We start from the raw sequence: 25,705 nt of genomic DNA, 5'->3' as shown, positions 1-25,705 counted from the left end.
ATGCCCAAATGGCTTCATTTGTTAAAACAACAGTGAGGAAAGTTGGTTTACGCCACATAAGACTACCTCTTTTTCCGAGAAGAAATAAACTTGTCCAAGTCTTGATATCAGTGTTGTACTATACTCTGTTGATAAGTTCAGACTAAATAGAATCTATTAATCTCTTACTCCTTTCGGATCATGTCCTTGCAAGTGGAAACACACTTAATGTGCGGAGGAGATTTCAACTTATTCATCTTTAAACGTACTTAATCTTAAAGATAGAAGAGCAGGTATCGCTGATTGATTACAAGTTTTTTCTTTTTTCTTTTAATGAAAGGGACGAAATAAAAAAGGTATTTTTCTTTTATCAAACAAAACTTTCTTGTTACATAATCAAGACACATACTTATATATACGTATATAGATAGATTACTAGAAAAAGCGATAGGGTCTGACAAAAATTTAAATTTTAGGAGCCAGATAAAATTTTTAGGTTCCAGCAAAATAACTTCCGCATGAGATGGCTTAATAATCAGTCGCCAAGGTCTTTTTCAGTCGTTCGGGCTTTGTCGGGTAACAAAAATACTGATGCGCACAAAACAAAGACATACGCATAATCAATTTGTTTTCCAGCGAATTTTTAGTGAATAAACGATTAAGTAAAAATAAAGATTCAAATTTAAAATATTTAGCAATATACATGTTCTCCGAGTGATTGCATTGCAATATGACATTGACGGATAAATACTGATACAGCAAAAAGGCCGACGGAAAATGTTTTTGTACTATTTCTACTGAGGAATGATTTCGAACTTTTTGCAAACTAAAATTACCAGAAATCAAATTCCTTCTTGAACGAAGATACGAGGATTTCCTATCGCTTCAACTGTATAAAGACACAAACGAAACGCTGAGCCCATCTACGTGGAGTGGTCTTCAGTTTATAAACTCGATAAATCGAGGACCACATAATTTATTTCTCTATTTTTAAACTTATTTATTGAAACATTGAAAATGAGTGTCTCACCCTGCCGCCGTTAAGCATCGTGATCAACAGCTGGGTTCCTTCCAAGGATGGCAAAGTGTAACTCTCTCCACCAGAACTGGGCAGGACATCGGCATTAACCACATGATAAAGGAGAACTTTCCTTAGCTGCTCTGGGTTTTCTTCTAATTGGTCAATTACGCCACGTGGCAATGATGCAAAAGCATCGTCTGAAGGCAAGAATACGGTAGTCGGGCCTGTTAAAAAATTTAATGATGATTAAAGGCAAAAGACAAAACGTATACACTAGATGTCACGATGATAAGTTTGATAAATATTTATTACATACGATACTATTGAGTGCTTAATGAAAGTCACCAGAATTTTAAATGTTTTACACTAGTTCCTATTAAAATAGTCGCTTAATTTTAAGGGTCGGCCGCGGCCTCTTAATTTTAAGTAATCGCGGTCTAAAAAAAACCGGTTTAACGAGGTATGTGTCTCCTCTAACTCAAATGCACCGGCGATATCCGGGCTGCTAATTACGTTGTCGGGCACCGAGATAGGTAGTGAGGAGTAGACACGGAGTAAGCCTTGTACCAGCTCATGAAACGACTTTGGAGGAGTACTTAAAGCAACAACCTATCTGTCAAGCTAGTCTCGAACTTGTTCTATCGGATCCAGGCCTAGAGATTGATATAGTTATTTCATTCGCTCCCAACCATGACTCTCAAGAAGCTCTCAATAACTGCGGTATTTCCTTGTCATCTATCAGAATGACATTGCTATTGATAACACCAGCGTATGAGCGGACTTATGTGTCAAGGACCTCAACCAGATATCTCATACCGGTCACAGTTCCTCCATGGAATACATGCAGGTCAGCGAAATTCCTGCCCAAACCAAATTCCACCACCCTTATAACTGTGTCTTTCAACAGTGTAGGAATGATGGTAACAGGTGCGTTGTCCCACTACAAATGAGAAAAAGCCCTGAAATGCGCTCCAATGTGAATCTGGTCTCGAATGTGAAGAGTAAAGAAGCCCATTATTATTTGGTCCAAAATTGTGTTCTCTTGCCCACAACAAACGGACCCTCTGTTGTCCGTTGAGGGGGAGGTGAGAGAAACTGTTCTTCTTGCTTAGAGAACTGCAAGCCTTTTCGCACAGTATTAGCAAAGATTCTTCTCTTTGATGCTACAAAGAGGTCAGCAACTAGCTGGAGCACAGTAGTCGTTCTCATCCTTCGACACAAAAATGTTAATAAACTATTTTCTGCAGATGTGTTAGTTCGTGGTTAGCCTGGAATATTTCTTTTGATCACAGAATCTCCGGATTGATATTGATCCCAAAGTCATTGGACTACACTACGAGACACATTGAGACGTCAAGCATCATCAGATTCTGATTATCTCATTTTCATCTATTCAGCTCGCAAACCAAACAAATCGATAAACGACTTTTCCCAAGACAAATGATAACAGCAGTGGAAAATCAACGACATTCACTCACGAAATTTAGAAAGCTTTATAGTTACATATATTTTCTTTCTCACTCACTACACTTGTTGTTTTCTAAAAAATAAGTGAATACTATCGCTTTTGCCATCAGTTTTTTTTCAAGTTCGTTAATATCATTCATATCAACTATAAATTTTATTGCTACTGCCATTTTTGTGGTGAGTTTCGGAAAACATGTCGTACCTTAACTTTTGGAAGTCAGTGAACTAGTCTGTAATGTAACACGAAATCGTATTAGGATTAGATTTTCTGTGCGAACATTTGAGAAGAATTTAAGTAATGGTCTAAACTCTAAAAAAAAAGAAAGAAAAACATATCTATCTATGATTTTAATGTAAAATATAATAATAAATTACCTGGTCCAGTTAGAAGGTCTTCGATTCCAGCTTTGTGAAACAGTGAAAATATTTTCGATAACTTGACAGGGTGATTTCTAATTAGTAAAGCTGGATCTTCGACAATTTCATAAAGAGTTCTTCTTGAATCTTCTCCTGGCGTTGTAGATGTCCCTGTTACAGAAATAGGCACTTGGGGAGCAGTTGACCCGCGAGTTGGGGTAGCTTGACCTTGAACAGGTGATCTGTTTGAAGGTGTGTTTTGACCTCTTAATTGGAAACCTGGGGAACCAACTGGTCCACCTTGTTGATTAGGACACCGTACGCATTCTTCTGAAGAAGGATACGTCCCTGATGGTGGGGCTAGGGGAGATACTGGTGGTCTGACTAATCCTGATTGCGGTTGTGAAATAGGTGGTTCAGGTCGGCGAGGATTTAAAGTTACCCGAGGTCTAGTCCATTGCCCAGGACTTGATGTAGGTCGTGGTGGATATTGAGACTGAGGTTGGTTTGAGCTAGGAGGTTGTTGTTGTTCAGAAGGATTTACACCACTTTGTGGTGCAGCAGGGTAGGGATCGGATTGTGGAAGAATCGGTTGTGATCCAGGTGAATGCTGCGGTGTATGAGCCCCAGTTTGAGGCTGAAACCCAGATTGAGGCTGGTTTTGAAAAGTTCCAGTTTGGGGCGTTGTTGGATTAAGTCTAGGAGGCGGCTGTGGCTGTCGCAATCCAGGCTGTGGTCGTGACTGGAAAGGGCGATTTGATGGCTGAAAGGCTGTAGGTCTCGTAGATGTACCTCTTTGAGGTTGTTTGCCTAATGGAGGTTTATTTGTCGTAATTTCTGTACTAAACTGACTTTGTGGGGTTTGAGTTGTGGTTTGCCAAGATTGCCTTTGAGTTGTCTGAGAAGTAGGATACCTTCCTCTTGGAGGATAAGTATTCTGCCTTGGAGATTGATTTACTTTTGTGGGTTTAGTAGTGTCTTTTGTTGGGTTGACAGGTTTCTGTCTTTGTGGAGGTTGCTGCCTGTTAACTTGACACACTGGACGTCTATCCCCAGGTTTAGGTCGCTCTAAGAATGGCCGGCAGTCTTGTTGGGGCTCTTCTGGGCAGAGAGGTCTAGTGTCTTGAGGATATGTTGGATCATTGGAACGTCTACATTGCTGTGTAGGAACGTTATCCACGTTTGGAGGCTGAAATACATCTTCAGTTCCAGATGTACTGCACAAAGGCCTATTATCTAAAGGATTAAACGGTTCTGATGCATCACGACATCCTTGTTGCACCGTAGTAGAAGGTGGACAAATTGGTCTTCGATCACCAACATATGTAGGGTTGCCCAGAACTCGACAGTTTTGAGCATTTTGACCTACAAGATTTGGACATAAAGGTCTATTATCAGACGGACTGAACCGCTCATGTGAACGGCAATCAGTGGTAGACATTTCAATCGGGCATAAAGGTCTTGGATCTGCAGGGTTGAAAGGGGAAGGCTGGCATTCTTCCGTTGGCTCATCAGAACATAACGGGAGATGCTGATTTATATGAGTCACTCTATCTGTTTGCAAACGGCAAGACGGTCTCTGCCGATTTGATTCAAATGGTGCATTTGTTGAGGATGAAGTAGGACGAACTGTTGGTCTTGGCTGGAGTGGCCTTCTTTGTGGTGGGGGTACTCTAGCTGGACGCTGCGTAGTTACTTGTTGTGCTGGCGACCTTGGAGCGACAGTAACTTGTTTACGTTGTTGCCAGTTAGTTGTTCTATCCCTTGGAGCATCAGTACGAAATTGGTTTGGGCTTTCAGTGGTATGTAATGTGTCGATATTTACGTCTGACCCAGGTTGTGGAGCAAATGACGGTTGAGTGACAATAGCATTCCCCCACGATCTGGTTGTGTGTTGAGATCTCGTTGTAGCTTGCGTTCGATATGGACTTCGGCCAGGAGTCGGATATCTAGGCGGTGGAGTTGGTTGACGATTAGACCATCTGTTTACCTGTCTAGGAGGGTGATCTATTCCTGGTTGGTTTGTGTCAATGTCATGTGCACCAGGCTCATTGTTGCTTACAATGGCAGGCGTGGAAAATCTACTATGATGAGGAGGTTGCGTTGGTCTTGGTACAAATCTTGTGGTTGGTCTCTTCTGAGGAGCAAGAGTTTGTTCACCAGGTCCAAAAACAGCATTTACGTCATCTTCTGGTTGAACTTGATTAGCTGGATCTTGATAAGGAGGTTGTGTGATTTGATTAAATGCAGATGGAGGTTGCCGTGTTCTAGATGGAACAAAAGGCGTTCGTCCAGGAGCTAGCTGGTTTTGTCTTTGAGGTGTGAACGGAGGTGAAGTTTGGGAACTTATTGTACGATCAACAGTTCTTGCAGGTGGCCGTACAAACGGTTTTTGTGTTTGTCTTTGAAATGACCCGACAGGTTTTCGTGTAGTAGTTGTTTGGCTGAAAGGTGGTCTTTGAGTCTGCGCGAATCTCCCATGAACATCTTTTGGTTGATTTTGTGAAGACTCAGTGGAGGGTTTGCACTGACAATCGGCTTCGATTCCTTCAGGAAGTATCACCCTGTTCAGAACATGAATCACACCATTCGTAAGGGGAACGTCCGAAAGTATTATAGGAATTCCATTTGCAAATGTTAAGCCTGGAAGAAAGAAAATAATTTGTCAAACACACAGCGATACAAACACACACATTATATGTTCATTTATTTGATTATATTTGCTATCATTTGAGATTAAAAAATGTGTGATTTCAGTGAATCGACACTTATTTGAGACTTTCTCCGTTTCTAAGAAAACCAATAACGGAGCAGAATAGTTTTTTTTTGGGGGGGGGGAACTTTTTCAAAATTACCTCTTCTGATTGTAAAGGTAATCACATGTCCTCCAATAGTTTCCCATGTCATTCCATCGGTTATTCCGCCAACAAATACACTACCATGTAGAATGTGGTTGAACAAGATTCCTGAAAAGACGAAAATAGTTTTATACAGTACATTATATCTATTCACATTTATCCATACATACACATGATATCTGTGTAAACCAGAGGAAGGCGACTTAAAAGTTTTATAGTATGTGGTAGTGAAATTGTCTCATGGAATGGGCAGAACATGCAATTTGCAGGATAAACAGAGCTGACAGGTTCACTGTAAAAACGGTTCAGAAACGTTTCTGGAAAATAACAGGCAGCTGATGTGCCCAACTTCAACCAGTAACATATCTTACAAAAACCAGGAACGTTTTCCGATAAAAATCAGTAACCTTTCTGAAATATTGGGAAATCTCCCCTTTCAAAGCCAGTCCTTTTGAAACTTCTAGAAAAATTAAATAGGTTTAATGTATTTGATTAGAACCTTCCTGATTTATCAAAAAAGCTCCAGAAGCATCAAAGCAACCATGGCCAAAGCTATGCGAAAATTGCAAGCAAGAACAAAGCATAATCCTTGCCTGCAATTACCTGCCTCGCAAAGCTGCAGCTATCCAGTGATTTATTTGCTCCCATTGGGAACTTAGTCAATCCAGACGGGCCGTAATCTAACTGAAGCCGATAAACTTAATAAACACACTCAGTCAATCTCTGAACTGGCAGCATAAAATATTTTTCACACCAGTGCAAAGTCTGCATTCGTGCATCTTTTTGCAATCCAGGAAACTTTTTTGCGAAGATACATAATTTTGCGGGGAAATAGGTGAAAACATCTGAAATCCCGAAACGATCCACGGAAATAACCAGTAACGTTTCTGAATTTTTTTACAGTGTTTATGTGAAGATAACCATGCAAAATTCAAAGTTGTCCCGTTTGTATACAATGTAATATTAGGGATGAAATCTGAAGAACGGAAAGCCATTATCCTGCTTTGTTAGATAGACATTTTACAATTTAGTTTTTTGACCTAGAAAATTCGCAGTAGCTGCACAAATACCAGAACGGGTGTTGAGCAAGTCAGTTTTCGCAGAGACACGAGTATGGTGCTCGGACTACTAAAAAAAAAAGTTCGAATCACAAGAACAAACTTGCATCCACAATGCACCTGAAATCGTAAACATGGCTGTAACAATCGCATTTTCTAAGTTGCCGTTGAATTCAAAGTGATGTCATACGTTTAGATTAAGATATTGCAAAATCACAACAGAGAATAAGGATCGTTATGATTTTTAAACAACTTTGCTGAAACTTTTGGGCACTGAGTTAGTTATGCCAAAATGTTCTTGTTAGACTCTAAGAAAACCTAAAGAGACAGAATGATTTCCAAAGTTTTCGTAGTTCTACATCAGTATTTTCCGATCTATAGGGTGCGCCTCTGTAAGGAGGCATAGACTTTTATGAGGGAGGCTAGCAGCTGTTGCCAAAATTTTCTGCAAAAAAATTCAGTTAAGCGTTGAAAAATAAGAACCAATAAAACGTCATAACTATGGCTTGAGGATATCATTTCAATGACACTACGGTTGGTATTGTTTTTCTAACTTTTTAAATTAATTATAACGCGAGCATAGCATTTATGAAATCAGATTATTATAAAAACCGAAAAGGGGTAGTTGTATGAAGAAAAGAGGGCAACAGGTACAAAAAATTTGTAAATCACTGCCCTACATAGTTATCGAAATTTGAAATTTTAACAGTGAAACTGAAATACAAGATAAAAATAAAAGACGATCTTAACATTGAATCCGAACAAGGAATTTTCATTGCCAGACAGACGAATAATCTCTTTTACAAATAAGAGATTTCGTTTTCTCTCTACGTGACCAATTATTCGCCAGCGTGACCAGTTTCAATCATTAACTCTGGAGAAAGCACAGTTGAAAGGGAAGTACTTTAAAGCGTTGCGATACGAATTGCAACACATTTTTAAAATTTATCTGAAGAAGATATGAGCCACAGTAAATCCTAAAACATTTTAGCACTTTCCTCTTACGATATCTTTCTATTTTGAAACTTGGATTTCCTGATTTTGGTATTTCCATTACGCCGCTCAAGCGATTACAGTTGTAGGGTCAGCTGAAAGAATGTTTCGACCCATACCACAATTTTTTTCGGAAGATTAAAAAAAAAATTTCTTCAAATGTTTTCTTTCTTAATGGCTTATTTCTTTTCTTTTCTTTTTTTTATTATATAAAATCGAATTCACTTTAGCTGGAGATATCTCATGAAGCTATAGAAAAAGTACTGAGCTATGAAAAAAACTAACTGGTTTTTTTCTTAGGGGAGGAGAGGGCTAATGTGGTTCAGCCATTTTAGTGAGTTAATTACTTTTGTTGTTTCTATAACTGAGAAAAGTGAGGTTTGTGCTCATTGTTTTACTCTCTTTCTCTCTCTCTCTCTTTCTCGAACAAAAACACACAAATGATTTATAAGTAGTGCCTTGAAAACAAAAATATATGCACAGGCATGAGCACTGACGTAAAATAATGAACGAAAAACTAAATTCAAAATGGTTCCCGCAAAAGATACTGACTCTAAGTTTGTTAGCAGTTAACATTTAGAAATCCTTTTTCTCAATAAACTATCTATAAATTAGTGACCAAATAAAAATTAACCAGATCAGATCTACATGTTTCATATACGAAATAATAACGAAAAATGACAAAAAGTTTAACTAGGTACAAATATGCGCTCCCGCTTGCTTTCAAGCAGAATCAAGAAGGCTAACTATTCATGAATATTTTCCACACGGACACCCTAAAATCATTTTTGAATAAATTACAAGACATTTACACGGACGGAGATAAGCATAGACAAGAGTAGACACTTGTACGGGGGAGGGGGTGGGGGCAGAAAATTTAAGGGAGTGGAAAATTTTGAGGGTATGAATTATTGTGAAAAGTTTTTGTGTTTCAGGATGCCAAGCAGTAGTCGCTGCGAAGCTTCGTGTATTCAATATTTCTACAAATTTAATTTTATAAGTTTGATTTAATGGCTCAATTTTTCCACCAAGACAAAAATACACTTGTTACCACACTATTTCTTAAAAAAGTTGGCTGACTGAAAAAGGAATAGAAAGGGACAACTTACTCTCCGCAAGACTTGCATTTGAAGCCAGAGCCTCCTTCAGCTCAATAGTGAGAAAATTGAACGCTTCGTCATCCGGGACCAGGAAAGTAAAAGTACCACCTGTAAAGAGAATGAGTTTTCAGCTATGAATGGAATTCACGAAGTTGCTTCTGTTGTCTGGCAGTCCGATCATCACATACAGAGAGTGGTTTCGTTCTTGTTGTGGACTCATCGGGATGGAATAGTGAATAACCAGACTGGAGGCATCATGACCGGGCTAACGGTACATTGCATGTAGATCTGTCTTAGCCCTGGCTTAAGAGCGGTAACTCACTGCTTAAAACCCAGGCTTTGCCTTCAGTTTACGAGTTGAACCGCACCATGACTACGGACTCTAGCTGGTGAACCAAGTATACTTTTGCCACCAATTTGTTGGCACTCTCTGCTTCAATGACATAACCTCTCCCACCAGCTCGGTAATTCACTATTCCAGACTGATGAGTCTACGACAAAGACGAAACTGCAGTCTCTAGATGTGATGACCTGAATGACGATACATTGAATGCGAAAAAGTTATATCAAGGAACGTGAACTTTAGGCTAGAAGCACCTTTTTAAGTGGTTGTTTCACATATCTTTTTTAATTGCAGTTTTTGATTCTTTTAAGTGGAAAAAAAAAGAGTTTCAAGAAGATTTAAAAATAGGGCGGTCTAAAAGTAACTTCCTCTACATACGAAGCCCTTGCCACCTATCCACTGCACCAAATGAACTAGAATTTTAGATATGAGTATTTGAAAGTACGCGTTCGAGATTGTGATGGTTTTAGACAACGCTGTGCTCAGGGTTACGATTACAGTAATTATCATCTTCCCTTACGCAAATTGATCAGGGTATTGAAAAACAACTAATTCGCAACTCCAGTAAACTATAGGGGGCGCTGTAACCACTGTCTAATGGTGGATGAAAAAGGTAAAACAAAAAATGCCGTAACTCATTACTTGCTTTGAAGCTTAGTGAACAGTAATTTTTTATCGTGTTTCTAGGAAGCTTTATTTTCTTCTCTTCTGAAATCACATTACACCACAAACTGTCTAAAGCCTGTAATTTACCCCAAAGAAAACACGTAGAATGGAATGTTTTACCTTTTTCGATAGTATTGTTAATCACCGCAAGGTAGCGTATTTGAGCTCTGGAGTTGCGAATGGCTAAGGAACGATTGACAAGTGACATAAACTGCCAGCTTGAAGCATTTCCAAAGAAGAGAATTTTAGGCTTACTAACAACACAAAAGAGGCGGATTTTTGACGCATTTAGGTTAACTCAAATGGCTAGATAGTAGTAAAAGCATCAATCTTTAAACACCTAGTATAAAGCATTGCTTGTGTGAAAAACCTTTAAAATGAAGTGTGGTAGGCATATTTCTACAGTCCAGTACTCGAATTTAAAATGAAGTGTGGGAGAAGTGTTTCTTAAGTCCGGTGCTCGAACTTACAATAAAGTGTGGGAGGAGTGTTTCTTCAGACCGGTGCTCGAATTTAAAATGAAGTGTGGGAAGAGTGTTTCTTCAGTCAGGTGATCGAATTTAAAATGAAGTGTGGGAGAAGTGTTTCTTCAGACCGGTGCTCGAATTTAAAATGGAATTCGGGAAGAGTGTTTCTTCAGTCAGGTGATCGAATTTAAAATGAAGTGCGGTAGGAGTGTTTTTTCAGTCCGGTGCTCGAATTTAAAATGAAGTGTTGTGGGAGGAGTGTTTCTTCAGTCTGGTACTCGAATTTGCCAGCAAACAGTTTTCGTCAAATGCCAATTGTTCCAACGCTAATTGTAGTCTTTCAATGAGCAAAACAATTTGCGCAAGCTAAAAGTGGGTGCGTGAAATTCATTCACTGTATCCGTAACCATGAATAGTACATTGTTTAAAGTTATCACAATCCCGAGTGCAATGACCATATCTGAAATTTAAGCACGATTGGTTCAGCGAATAGGCCGCTAGGGCTTCGTATATATGATATGTTACTTTTGGACACCCTGTATATGCTATTGATAATTGAATGACAAGGTAAGAATACAGAACACATAGGTGCATAAATAAATAAAATATTTAATGAAATTTCAAACTACTTATTTTGTTGAAATTTTCTTCCGCGCGTTCTACAAAGCATAGATTTCAAATTTCATGCAAATCCCTTCAGTTGCGGTACAGGTAAAATAATTTTACCTCTAATCAATATTTAATAAAACTGAAACAATGTGAACATGGATTGGAACTAGATTAGTGATTATGAAGTCCTTCCATAAGTTTATATCGCATTCCACTAATTTTCTACGGTTGCAAATTTACTGCTCCACATTTATTCAGCGTGATGGTTGCAGTTGATTCATTCATGAAGGAAAATTTTGTTATAAATAACTGAAAGTAATAGATAAATGAATAATTTTGGCCGAAACTTTGTGCATAGGAAATGATATTCTCGCTTTTTATTGTATTCTAAAATGAATCTTAGAAAGTCAGATTGACATTTATTTGGATGACGGCTGATTTTGATTCCTGATAAAGAAGTTGTCTAAAATGTATTTAAAAAAAAAAAAAAAAACTCTGATACTCCTACCAGATTGATAGAACAATAATCCTTGAAGTACAAATACCGAAATATTTGATACACGTTCAGATTCCTCTCATGTCAAAAAAAGAAATCAATAGTTTCGTTTTAAGTCTTGGATGAATCAAATTCACTTTGTTTTGATTGTTTCTGAGTTCTGACTGAATCTGTTGCGTTTTTAGCGAAGTCCTGTCGGACCTATATTTGCAATTGTCTAGTAAGGAGAAAAGAGTTAGCTCACTGGAAATATAATCAGTCAAGCCTGTATCTAAGAGAAGCCTGTATATTTCTCTGTAATTCTGTTGGAGATAACTGACGATGTCCGTCGTAGGGATGGGATACAGGGGATGGTCGATGATGTGAATACGACCTAGTTCAAACTGCAGATCGGGCTCCACGATCTGAGCTCCCGACACTGTCAAAACCTGAAATATATTACAGTCAAATAAATAAAACATAAAATTAAACATTTGTTGCAACATACGTGGGTATATATGTATAAAGTTGTCAAAATAAGTTCTTTAATCGATAAATATAGAACAGTTCATTTTGTAGTAGTTAGGTTCAGGAAAAACGCGAGAGCAGTAAAAACATTACTACTAGCACGTTCTCGTGGTTCCTACCTATTAGAAAACGTTCTGTTTGCGCTTCAAGTTCATCCACCATATCTCCGTGGAACAACGGTATCCAGAGAAATAAAAATTTCAAAGTCAGATTTTCCTCTTGGAAGCCAAAAATAGCTTCCAATGGAGGCAGTATTTCAAGCTGTTGAAATTTCTTCCTCATATATTTCAGCAACTAGTATAGCAACAAGTTCCCCGTTTCTGTGTGATGATATAAATTCATTTATGCAATTGTTTCATAAAAGACATTATCTGCAGAAAATGCATCATTTAAAAAAAATTTTCTTCATTATTCGGTTTTAATACTAATTCCTAAAAATATATTCAGAAGATTAGTGCAGGAATATTAGTGTCCTATAGAATTAGTAGTATGTATAGAAGTAAATATTACTTGGACATATTATGTGCATGCTTTTGTATTTAAAATGGATTTCCTAAACACTTGAAAAATAATAATACAATTGGGCGTCATATGAAGCTCATAAAAATGTAGAAAATATGATTTTAGAAGAAAAAAGAATTCTTTTTGCACTTGATTTACAGTGGCATTTTTGTACCAATTAAATGGTAAATAGATGTATTTTTCTTATTTTATTCTTAACTAGCCGCCTGTGGCGACCAGCTGGTTTGCCTTCTTTCGCAATTCGCCTTTCTGTGCAAGCAGCCACCTACGGCGGCTGTTTGGTGAACTTGTCATTCAGCAGTATCAATCAATCCATCTCTTTTTTTTTTGTGCCATTCACATTTTTCCGCCAAGATTAATTAATTAGATAAGCCTTCGGCGGCTATTTACCTTTACGATCTATCTCTAAATTTTGTTATCTATCTCTATTTATTTTAACCTCCCCGCCCATTTCCTAATAAAAACAAAGATCTTTCAAAAAAACAGCTTTTTTTATTTAAGTAAAGAAAAAGCAAAAAAAAAAAAAAAAAATCTCAAATTCTCCGTAGTAGTGCAAAAAGTAGTGTTTGAGAAACATAAAAAAATCTCGCTGTTTTTATTGAATTAAATTCGCACAACCAATTAAATTCGCGAAATGCAACGTAATATAGATACAGCAAAAGGTCCAGTTGGGGGGGGGGAATGCAAAAAGAAATAAATGCAATCCCTAAATAAAACAAAAAAAAAAAAAATAAAGAAAAAAAGCAAGATCTGCCGGAAAAACACGTAGTCATCACGTCATAAAATGTAGAAGAAAGCTATATAGTAAAAAAAAGATTAACATTGCTTGCGATTAAGATTCCATCGTAAATATCGAATCGTAATCCAAGTAGTGACGTCACAAGTATAAAAGAGTGAAGAACGCTTTTTTCGACCGATGCGTGAAAAGACATGATGTGTTCAGCATTAAAAAAAATGTAAAAAAAAACAAACTATTCCGTATTTTTAAGAACTTTTTTTTTCTGAAGAGGGCGAAATGTTTTTACTATTACCAACTTAAAATTTATAAATGAGGCTTTGATTCTTCTCGCAGGATGATATTAGAAAAAAATAAAGCCCTGGAAAAAATGCAAATTAAAGGTTTTTTCAAAAATTCATAAAAAATATAAATATTGCTCAATCTTCAAAATTTTTTCATTCATCATATTTAAAATTAAATTTTCTACACTATAGTTAAAAAAATATTTGTATGGTACGATTAGTTCGGGGTCTGTGAGGTAAAAAGTACTAAAAAGTGCAAAAAAAAAAAAACACATAAAACATTAAATAACTTTTTTTCTAATTAAAATATCAAAAATCGAAGCCCGAGGTGCACATCCTCGGCAAAAACTGCACCAGTATACCAAATTTGATCTTTCTAGGCCTTACCGTTTTCCCGGGATGCGCGCCACACACACACACACAAGCATCTTATTTTATTATATGTATAGATTCTGTCACGAGAGGGTTAAACAAAGGATACGTAAATTTAGAGTTACGTAAACGAATAGTGAAATGAACTACACTGCTCAAAACAATTAGGGGAGCAAGAAATAAAGTGAAGAAAACCGTGCGAAACAGCCACCTATTGGCATACAATGGATAGTACACGCGTATCAATTCGCAATACATAAAAAAGACGTAAAAAAATTCAGAATTAAGTTTTAATTCTTTGAAAATATGGAAAAATCATGAAAAGATGATTTAGGGCAGCAATTTGGTCACATGTAAACGATAAAAAAAAAGGTACTGTTTAGACATGATGCATGCGTTTTAATAGGGCGTGTGGTTTCCTCGAACAGCTAAGACTGCTGCACACCTGTTTGCTATGGATGCGATGAGGTTATCGATCTGACTTTGGGGAATACGGTTCCACTCCTCAAGTTTCGAAGAGTAACAGGCGGTCTTGGTCACGCAGCAATGCGTCGTCCGAGCAAGTCCCAAACATGCTCGATTGGATTCAGGTCAGGAGAGCACGCTGGCCATTCCATATGCTGTATTGTTTCAGTTTCAAGCATATTCTCTACCAGACGAGCTCTATGCGGTAGGGAAATATCATCCTGGAAAGCAGAGGAATCTCCAATGGCTCAAGCGTAAGGGATAACATGAGGTCGCAGTATCTCGAATGCATACCTTCGGCCCGTCAAAGGGCCATTTCGAATGATATGCAGATCTGTACGTCCGCCTATGCTGATTCCACCCCATACCATCCAACCTACTCATCTGTATTGTGACCTTTCACGAATGAATGCAGGGTTATTTCGAGTGCCCCTGTCCCTCCATACCAGAACGCGTCGAGTGTCACACTCCAGACTGAATTGAGACTCGTCTGTAAACAGCACTTGGCTCCAATCATGTTGCTCCCAATCTCGATGTTCAGCAGCCATATCTTCTTCGGGCCGCATAGTGGCGTGGGATCAACGGAATGGAGACCACTGACCTACGTGCATAGAGCCCTTCCTTATTTAGCCGATTACGTACTGTTTAGCAGGACACCCTTCGTCCTGTTGCCAAGAGCAATTGTCTATGCAGCTGCGTAGCATTTTCTGTTCTATTTCGACAGGCTGTTACCAGTATATACCGGTCATCAGTCGCTGTAGTGACGTGTGGCCGACTTTGCCCTGGTCGACGTCTAACATTTCCTGTTTCTTGAAATCGATCCCACAGCCTTGCAACAACACTTCTGGCGACTAAAACAGCGTCCGCGACACTACATTGTGTTTGCTCGGATTCCAGTCTGCCTATAACACGCCATGTCATGGATTCCGGTAAATCAAGTTGTTGAGACATTCTCAAGTAAACTTGTCAAAAAAAAAAAAAAAAAAAAAAAAATACTGCGCGCAATTGAATTTTACAATTATGGCAATAAAACAAGACGTTTCTGCAACTTCCCGATTTCTACCCTTATCTCCTTTTTGTGGTTTTTACATCATGAACACTGATTTGCATATACAGTTTTCTTCCGTTTCCTGGTAGACTTTAAATGATGGATGATTCATTTTATGTTACTTATTGGTAAACATATTTGCGAAATGTTGTTAAAACCATGTGTTTCCCTAATTGTTTTGAGCAGTGTATAACGATAAAAATCGTTCAAACGCGATCGTTTTGGACGTTTCAAAAAAAAAAAAAAAAAACGTCCAAAAAAGAGAAATAAAGTTATTGAAGGAATGAAAATTAAGTATAGCAGTAAAATTTCGTTAGAGGACAAAAACAATTGAATTAATCAGTTTATTGAGTGAGGAATGGAAAGATCTTATACATATAAAATCTGAGTATCTATCTATCTATCTATCTATCTATGTCCAAGCTTCTTCTCCCGAACGACAGTGAACTGACCATCGAACCAGGTATCGATGGATTCGTCATCTTCCCGTCTTCATGTTTAGCTATTTAACATAATCCTCCGATAATAATTAGCGGAGATATCAATTAAAAATTATTAATTATGACTCTTAGATTTCAAAATAAAATCCATATTTTTCGAAGGCTTTCCTCCATTCAAATTATTATTCAGTGCTTCAACTCAACTTTCCGGATGAACGCTTTTATTAAAATTTACAGCGTGAAGAAAATCATTGAGATGAAAGATCTGTTGCCATTTCTTTTTCTCGAATATAAAGAAATAAAATTAGGCTTTTGTTTTAAGGCTTTTCCTGTAATCAGGGTGTTTAAGTTGTTTACTTTTCGATTATTTTGCCGTAATCTGCAGCAAAATTTTGCTGTTTTTTTTTTTTTTTTGTTCAAGCCTGATTGTTAAATACGCGTCACATGACATAACTTTCATTTTCGAGGAGGACCGTGCACGTCGTAAAGTAAATGAGTGATTTACAAGTTATTTGAGTTCTTTGAGGGTTTGTACCTGGAAAACGGATTGATGTAATTCTTGTACCATGTGGATAGAATCCATCCAAATATTTATCTGAGTGGTATGTTGCATTAATAAACACCCGGGCAACGCCGGGTAGTAGACTATTTTATGTAAAAAGCGGATTGTTATTGTGCATAAATATTTCCGATATAGTCTATCAGATGTAATTCAGTTTAACGTGAGTAAAGATTATAGTTGATAATGCATGTATTTTCCCCTTTTGTGCTGACTGAAAATGTACTCATAACTTGTATCATTGATAACGATTATTAACGTTGATGAGGTGTTTTGGCAAAAATATGTTTTACTGGTGTTTTGCAAACCTTGCTTTACGCGCATTTATTTATTCCTTAACGCGTTAGAAACTAGTGTCAGTGTACTACAAAAGCATCAACTGGACTGCTCTTACATTTTTTAGGTAGCCCGTGCAACGCCGGGCACGCAGCTAGTTTATAAATAGTAGTTGAGTTTCTTTATACTCGAACACTTATTTCAGCAATAGCTATTGAAAGCTCTTGGTCATCAAAGATTTAGTACCAGTAGATAACAAAAAAAAGAATTTATGTATGTTTCAAAAACTATTTAAAAAAAATTGCTAATGTTTGATTAGTCAGATGGTTATTTATGCGTTTTATGCATTCATTTATGACATCAAGGAAAGACAAAATTATTTTTCAAAATGTATGACATAGCTTATCAATGAATTCGGCGATTTTATTCAAAACCCTGTCAAACGCCAAACGCAGTTTATGATCTTTGTCAAGCGATAATGGTCCTCCTGTGCGGAACAAAGTGTTTTCCCATGTCACGTTGAATTATGACGAGAGGACGGGTAATTATGCGATTCGAAGAGGACATTATTACAAGTTAAACTTCCGACGCGCGAAAGTTAGAATGGCAATTTATTGGGGAAAGTTATCTGGATGGAATACATTTTGGGAAAGTTATTTTGGATGACATCTTTTATGACGTTATTATTATTATTCTTTCTTTTTTTTTTACCGTTGAAGATTTTTATGGGAAAATTTCTATGTTACGAACATGTATTGGTCTCAGAGCTCTTGAATAGAGTCGCTGATGGATACATTTTAACTGATAGAATATGGTTTTGTAAAAGTTGAAATCGATTAGTTGGTGAAAAAGTCAAGTGTGGACTCTATCTATTCTAAACACTCATGGCACCGAACAAAAGTGTTCAGATTCTAGGGTGTTCATTACATAGGGAACTAGAACTGCATGCATATGTGTTCAATTGCGGTAATGGACTGTGTTCAGTACTTAGCTAAATGAGCTATACCAGTTTTTAAGCTAGAGGGGCCGAATTTTGGATTGGCAGCAAGTACAATATCTAATGAAACTCAGTAGGATGTAAACTCTAGCATTATTTTCTGTTTTAATTTGAAACTCTTTACGTTACAAACAACTATGAATTTTCGCCACACAGTTATCGGTACAATTTCTCTAAAAAAGAAATAATTTCAATTTAAAAGGGTTTTGCATTGTGTATTCTCATGCAAGGTACGTTGTTATCATCCAATTGTTTAACTATAAAGGTTTCCGGGTGATTTTCAACCGCATATTGCTTGTTGGTAATAGTACTTTAAAGGCTTTGAATGTTTGGATTCTTAAAATACGCAGTCTAGTAGAAGAAACTTCAGGCTCACATTGCTTACCTGAATGATTTAATGAAGTGCAGCTATATCCACGAAAGTAATATCTTTCTTCTTCCTCTCTTCTTCAACCATTGTGATAAAATTGAGAAGGTACTTCAGGTTTTACAATTTGATTCATAAGAATTCTCGAGTGCCTACTGTGAACATGTTCAGTATATAGAGAGGTAATTATTGAACGGAGTTGAAAAAAGTGTTCATAATACTGGGGTGTTCATTTTACAGGGTGTTCAGAATACAGAGCGATCAGCTTATGTTAAACCAATGGAGGTTCGCCGGGACCATCAAAATGTGTTCAGAACATCGGGGTGTTCACATTTAGGGAGTATTCAGATACATAGAGTCCACTGTAATAAATTAATGAACTTGAGAAAATTATTTTTTAGGCTTAAGTTTGCTGGTTTTCTTTATTCACACAGTTTAACTACATACAGTGCTGTGAATGAACTTCAGCACTCATGTTCTCACGGTCGTGTCTAATTTTATAATGGTATGAGATATCTTTATAGAACACATAATAGAGTCCTTAGAGCTTCGGAATGCAGAGAAATTCTTTCAATGGAATGTATTTTTTCGGGCTCTCCAACGATACCAAATTTAAAAAATTAATTTTTTTTTTAAATTAAAAAAAAACGGGCAATATCTTTGCATAGAAAGAGATATTTAGGCAGCAAAAATGCGTTTAAAAATAATATCACTGTTAATTAGCTTCCTACGAAGATGTTGAAATTTTCAAAAATCCTCTCCTAGCGGATACTTACTTTGCTTACGTCGTAAAATAAACCTATGTTTCAAATTTCACTTTTTTTGACATAGCAGATTTGACTGGGTGCTGATAAATTAGTCAGGACAAACGGTTTTATAAGTACACTGCGTTCACGGGAAAGATAGACTAGATGTAAACAAAGTATTGCGCTATTTGGCGACGTGAATCACGTGTTCGGCTTTGAAAAGAACTAATTGGTGTGCCAAGCAGACGGAGAGTGCAAATCATATTGGTTAACATTTTTTTATTCCAAAGAAAGTTCCAAAAAGTGGGATAGCAGCCTCGGGGACTTGGTTTTCCTTTTTGAACTACTTTCGCTCTATCTTTTCCGTGAACAGAGTGGAGTCGCCAGGATGACTAGATTATTCGCCTACTGGGGCTACACTGCTGAAATAACACTTTCTGAAATAAAATTTGTTCAATATAACTGTACCATAGTATTTCACTATAGGATTTATATGATTACAAGCTAGGGTGGTTCAAGAAAACTTTTTTTCAGCTAGAGTCCAGGACACCCCCTATTTTTTTTAGAATTACTAATAGTATTATGCAGTAAAAGTTTTAGCTTCTTACTCAAATTTTAAGAGGGTGCTCAATGACTTAATTTAACATTAGCCATAGCATAGAAATTTACACAAATTTAGAAAAATTTAATTTCCCCAGATGGTTTTTTTTTTTTGTAAATAATTATTTTATTGCAATGTATATGCATATTACAAGTCTATATCATAATATGCAACATTATTTTTTCAGTTCAATGTATTTTTTATCCCCCCTACTCATACCTATGAAGTTTGGGGGAGGGGGTAGAGCAACCTCTTTCAGATGAAATAGGGAGCTAAAATTTTATCAGTATGCTGCTATCTACAAGTCTAAAAATATCGAGGTTGTCCCGTTATCTAGGAGAAACATTTTCTTTTACATGTATTTATGTATTTTTGAACCACCCTATTACAGGTGCTTTTTGTTGGTCATAAATTAAAGTACAAAATATTAAAATAATTGCGACTGGTCCAACGTGCCCCTAGGTCCCACGAGCTCCGACCATGGGCTCCCGTCCATATGGGGGGGGAGGAGAAGTGGGGGTTGAAGCTCCCCATTAGAAATTAGAGTTTCCTTGCTTTTAGTACTTTTTTCTCTGAAAATGTAAAAACATTTCTTCTCCAGCCATTAATGAATAAGTTATTAAAAATATCAAATTTTAATAACTAATCTGTACTAAAATCGGTTTCCATGGGGTAAGTATCCTTCTAAACTAAACCATGGGGAAAATATCTGAGCCACACCTAAAATTTTGCATATGGGCGCCCACGAGCCCCGACTGCTCTTACTCATATCTGAGAAATTCTTTCCGAAGATGAGATGTGTTTTTACCTGGTCGTAGATATTGAACCTGAGGGGAGATCCTTGCACTGAATTGACGAGCAATTCATTTTGTATCTGCGACGAAGGCAGATCGCTCGCCACGAAATGGTACAAGATGAAATCTCGCAGCGTCTCGGGGTTCCTTTGCAACTCCTCCAGAGTTCCACCTGGGAGGAAGATGAAAGAAGCGTCCGTGGGGGCGAACAGCGTCCATGAACCTGGGAATGAATTTTAGAAACATTTACGTCATGATTACATTATATTATTATCGATTAGAAGTTGATAGCAATAAAATTATAACATAAAGTTTTATTACTTCATGCATGAAAGCTTTTCGAAGAATTCTAGAGAGGTTGGGTAAATAAATAAAGTATGTGGAAGGTAAACATTTAAAAATACTCTAGCAAGAAGAAAATCATGCTAGAGTATTTTTAGAGTACAAATTACATAGTAAAAATGTTTTATTATGAAGTTTTGAGCAAAAGATGGAACAAAAACAGCAAAGTTCTGATGGAAGTCTAGTATTAAATGCTTCATATTTGTCAAATTGTCTGACTTAAAAGATGAAACTATAAAATGAACTCCCCATCATTTTTCGTGATATTTGACATTGTTCACACAATGTAAAGGGCTGTCCATAAATGAAGTTACAATTTTTTCGCAACATATTAGCCTATCTCCTTCCCTTTTATCCCAAAGTGTCACACTTTACCGTACCCTCTCTCCTCCTCACCCATCACGCTATATCACATGAACATCATTAGCAGTTACAATAACTTTTATGTTGAACTGCGGTCATTCCAAGCTCGTCAACTTACGAGATCGAGATTCTCGCTTACGTGATCGGTTGTGAACGAACTTATCTTGCGACTAGGTACGAGTAGATTAGAATGCTACTTTGCGACATTTATACGTCCCAACCGATCACGTGAGCGAGAATCTCGATCTCACAAGTTGACGAGCTTGGAATGACCGCCCTCAGACCCTGCTTTAGGTTTATTCAAGATCTACGTGAAAATAGGATTTCTGTGATCGCAATCATTTTAACAGGATGAGAAAAGGGGTGAATTCTCTTGAAAGTCTTAGGTTAAACCACCATCTCGTTAATCCTTTGTTTTTTAGTTTTACGCGAACAAGTAGGGAGTTGGGTAGAAAAGTACTAAAGTAGTATGCTCATTTCCTTATTCCCTCATAGGGCATGAATGACTCTGTCGCACAAATAACTGTGTAGCTCTCTTTACTAAACTCAAAAAGTATGCTGGCTTCAGATGTATTGATTTGTCAGAATACAGTAAAGTTTCGTTTATCCAGCCTCCATTTATCCGGATCTTCGGTTTAGCCGGATCGAATTTGTAGCTAAAAAAATCACTTACATCATAATTTTTAATTACGGTAACAGGAACAGAACTAAAACCATGCTAAACGTTCGTATATTATTTTGATTAAATGTAAAATTTCCGTACAGAGCATTATAGCATGCTGACTGACATGACGGCGTGCTTTAAAGCATCAGTCCGACACCACTGCAACCGAAATATTAATGATAAAGTGCTAGCGCAAAACGACCTTGTGTTATTTGGTTGAAAATCATTGTTTTTGCTGTAATAAAAGATACGTTCTGATATGGACAAGAGAAGGGCAGTAACTGCAAATTTTTCTTTCTTTTTCATTTTTGCCATGTATTGCATTGACATGTGCTTTATTGTACAATCTTGCTTATTTGGTTTCCGTTGGGGGGGGGGGACGCAAAAAATACGTCTTTTTCCAACATTTCCCTTTTATCAGCATTGAATCCAAAACGCGTTTCTTCAAATATCTCGACAAGCAACGATAAAATTAAAAATTTAAAAAACTCCCAAGTCGCAACTGTAGAATCAAGAGGGAAAATTGAAAATCTCTTTTAAAAGCCTTATATTATTAAAAACCAATGTCAAGTATTTTATTTGCTATTAAATAGAAACTGGCAACAGATAAAAATTTTAAATCATTGCGTTTTATTTCCTTGTCGGCTAACAATGAATTCGGTTATTAATCGTGTGAATAAAGGCTTAGCCGTTTTAAAATCTGCTGTAAAAAACGTTATAATTCGAATTCTATGGAACATGGAAGCTCTAAACACACTCTATCAGACGCGGGAAAAAATTCTATTTATTTTGGTATTAAATTTAAAAATTTGTAACTATATTGCAAAAATCACGAAAAATATTTCAGAGGCTTTTAATTAATGTCTTCGTTAATTAATGTCATTCAAAAATTCAAACCTATCTATGAATCCTCGATTAACTCTCCTTTCGAACACATTTTTTTTTTTCAAAATCGGTCCATCCGTTTAGGCGCTAGAGTGCCACAGGCAGACAGACACACTCAGATACACAGACACGTCAAACTTATAACCCCCTTCCTTTTTGTGTCGGGAGTTAAAAACTTATTTTTGCAGATATTACCTTTTACCAGCCCACGGCAGTGTTGACTCATTCAAGAATTTGTTTTGCTTGTTACCCACTTACCCGAATTATCCGGATTTTCCTTTATCCGGATTGCCTTTGGTTCCAGTTAGTCCGGATAAACGAAGGTGTTCTGTATTATAAATTCAAAAGTGAATTCAAAGAGCACAGTCGTCTGATAACTTCTTTTTACATCGCAAAGCAATTAAGAAAATGAATAAAAGTTCAAAGCTCGATTGAAAGATTATAACGCGTTGAATATGTCACAGGCTTCGCAATAACTTGTTGGAAGAAGTTTCTTTCCAATACTCTGACCTATAAAACTTGGAAGTTAAAGAAAAGCCTGATTCTTGTTTCATAAAGTGACTCAAGATGATCCAATGATGAATAAGTTCTTGTTAGTCAATGCATCTACTGCACAATAAGAGTCTCATCAATTCAAATGACGTTCTTCTAATTATGTAGGAAACTTTAAAGCTTAAGAACTGCAAAGTACTTTTGAAGGATCTCACATCTTTTGTATCGAAAGTTGTAACCTTGAACCCTATGTCAGCAATTTCATTGCTAATTTGTACTTTAGACGTTAGGTTTGAACTTTAATTTCTTTTAACAAAGGTTTTATGTTTTACAGTAGACCATCATTTTACAAGGGGAAAACGTTTCGGGAAAATGCTGCGTATGTTTTAAAAAACATCAATTTTCTTTAAAACAAATATGTGTGACTAAAAATTCTTGTAAAATCTATTTTTCTTTCAAATAAATATTTTTCCCTTTGATCACATATCTTTCTTTGGCTCTGATTTTAAATATGGAAAACCACTTTGGGCAAAAGTAACCCAAACACAAGGGTAACATTAGACCAAATAAAAAACAATTAAAAAGGATAAAAATACTTTTAAATAAACTGATCACTATTCAAAAACTAAATTAAGAGATCCTTAGATGTGTAAAACAAGTTTTCACAGCTTGGAAATATGAATAGTTACAAAAATATTGAGAAAAGAATGAGGAAAGTTCCAAAATCTGGGCCAAAGTAGCCCGCGTTTATAGTAACTTAGTGTTTATGAAAAAGAGCTGGGTATGATATTCTTTGGCAGTCATTAATTATCACTGTTCGGCAAAAAAAAAAAAAAAGAAAACCTTCAAAATGCTTCTGACATTTCGTCGGAAGATTTTTATGTAAAATGACCCCCTCCGAATATGACCTCCGTTTTGAACCTATACGTACCACTTTTTTTTTTTATATAATATAGTGCAATCCCCGCAATATAGTGCAGTATTTTCGTTGAAATTTTTAAGATGAAATTTAAGATTTAGGGGGACATTATTAGGGAATTTGTTTAGAATTAAAGTATTTTATTTTTTATAAACTCTGAGATTACTGAGGTGGTACCCACCAGATGGGTGTCACCCGAGAGGGGGGAAGACCGCCCCCTGGAAAAATAAATAAATAAATAATAAAAAAGACGGAGTCGGAGTTGGAGTCGGACATTTCAAAATCCAGGAGTTGGAGTTCGGAGTCAGCAATTTTTCTTCCGACTCCGCATCCCTGGTTATAGCTAGTTCTGAATAAAGTAGAAGTTATCTTTTGAAAAGGCAATTATTGCGCATCGAAATTATTTTGAAAATTTGTGATATATTTTATGTGCACGAATAAAAAAAACTTCGTTTAATTAAAAAAAAAAGCAAATGAAATTAGTAGGAATCATTAATATGTCTAGTTTTGATGTCTTTCTGATTTTGGCTTTGTTCAATAAAAAATACCAAACATAGAGATTACTTTCAGTCTCATGAATAATGAAATACAGGTCCAGCTAACAAGGTATGTATTTGTATGGAATCCTATCTGATATTAAGAAAAGAGTGGTTGCCATGGCAATCAATTGCTTTAATCGATATCTTTCTCTTCCAAATATGACAGAAGAAAAGTTAAATCTAATAAAGCTTGATGAAAACGACAGATTTTTATTAAGAGAAACCGATACATGGACTATCCGTCTTATGTGAGCAATAAATTTAGTGACAGTTTGTATATTTCATAAAGAATAAATTTGCTTATTAAATGGTGGGGTTTTTGCTTCGTAAAGGTTTCTGCTGAAACTTATATGCATTATTTACCTAACAAACTCTCAATGTTGATGAAAATGTGAATTTGACATTTCACTAATTTTAAGCTAGTTGTACTGTTTAATTAAGTTACATTTCTTTTTTGAACAAATTCGAACAAATCACTGCCATATACGCACTTTAATTTACTCCAATTTAATCTGATTGCATTTTTTTTGAGGCGTTTGTTCTACATTCGAACCCTAATAGCACATTTATCGCACCTCGGCAAGGAAAAGAAAAGAAATAGCAATGAAGAAAATCAAGGTTTTACGCAAATTTTAAGCGATTTGGGTTCAAATATTACAATACGAGCAAACAATTTATAGTGTAATGTTTACTGGATAGTTTTTGTTGTTTAAATTAATAATGTATTTTAAAAGTTCGAAAGTTTTCTTCAAAATTATGAAAATAAATGATCTGTCACTATTGATTATATCATTTCTACGCCACCACGCGCTAGTTATGTAAGCTAAACTTGTGTGAGTTTTGTCACAAGACAGAGCATTAAATTTAGATTTCAAATCAATGGTTAGTACTCAATACCAGTCGATATTTCATCACTGTTGGCTGAATATATTGTTCTGTAATATTATTCACTGATGAAGACGCTTTGGTATTATATTATTTTTTTGAAAGTTAAAAATGTGTAGTAAAAGCTAATAGAATGTGTAAAGCTTTGCTCCTTTTCAACTGTATTTTTAACAGACTTCAAAAAAAAAAAAAAAAAGAGGTTATGATTTCGTCTTGCGGCATTTTATGCATGTTTTTGTATTATTCCAAGACTACTGGACCGATTTGAAAAATAATTTTTTTTTATTTAGAAGGGTATACTTCTCAGATGGTCCCATGGTAATTTGGTCTCGATTGGATAAGGGATCCCGGAGAAATCCAAGAAACTTTGAATTTCACACGTTGTGGATACGTAATCCAGCTTACGTCAGCGGGTGGTATACGTCACAGGTCACGTGGTTTTTCCGTGACCGGTGTATTGTCACAGCAAAGGTTTTGCCTTCGTCTTG

At 36.4% G+C, this 25,705-nt stretch overlaps 1 protein-coding gene across 1 annotated transcript in view; it reads right to left on the bottom strand.

Moving 5' to 3' along the window:
* LOC129220309 (uncharacterized) overlaps positions 1 to 25,705 on the bottom strand; it is a 125,830-nt gene that overhangs the window by 42,581 nt on the left and 57,544 nt on the right. Inside the window, exons 4-9 of the mRNA XM_054854707.1 lie at positions 20,143 to 20,351; positions 11,659 to 11,842; positions 8,843 to 8,941; positions 5,680 to 5,790; positions 2,843 to 5,467; positions 1,010 to 1,224 (exon numbers count right to left, since the gene is read on the bottom strand). Of these exons, the coding sequence (XP_054710682.1) occupies positions 1,010 to 1,224; positions 2,843 to 5,467; positions 5,680 to 5,790; positions 8,843 to 8,941; positions 11,659 to 11,842; positions 20,143 to 20,351 (3,443 nt within the window). The remainder of the gene's footprint in view (positions 1 to 1,009; positions 1,225 to 2,842; positions 5,468 to 5,679; positions 5,791 to 8,842; positions 8,942 to 11,658; positions 11,843 to 20,142; positions 20,352 to 25,705) is intronic.

This window comes from Uloborus diversus, chromosome 4 (assembly GCF_026930045.1).
Source record: "Uloborus diversus isolate 005 chromosome 4, Udiv.v.3.1, whole genome shotgun sequence".
Lineage (NCBI taxonomy): Eukaryota > Metazoa > Arthropoda > Arachnida > Araneae > Uloboridae > Uloborus > Uloborus diversus.
The sequence above is the reverse complement of the archived record's forward strand: the minus strand, read 5'-3'. Positions and strand labels throughout refer to the sequence as shown.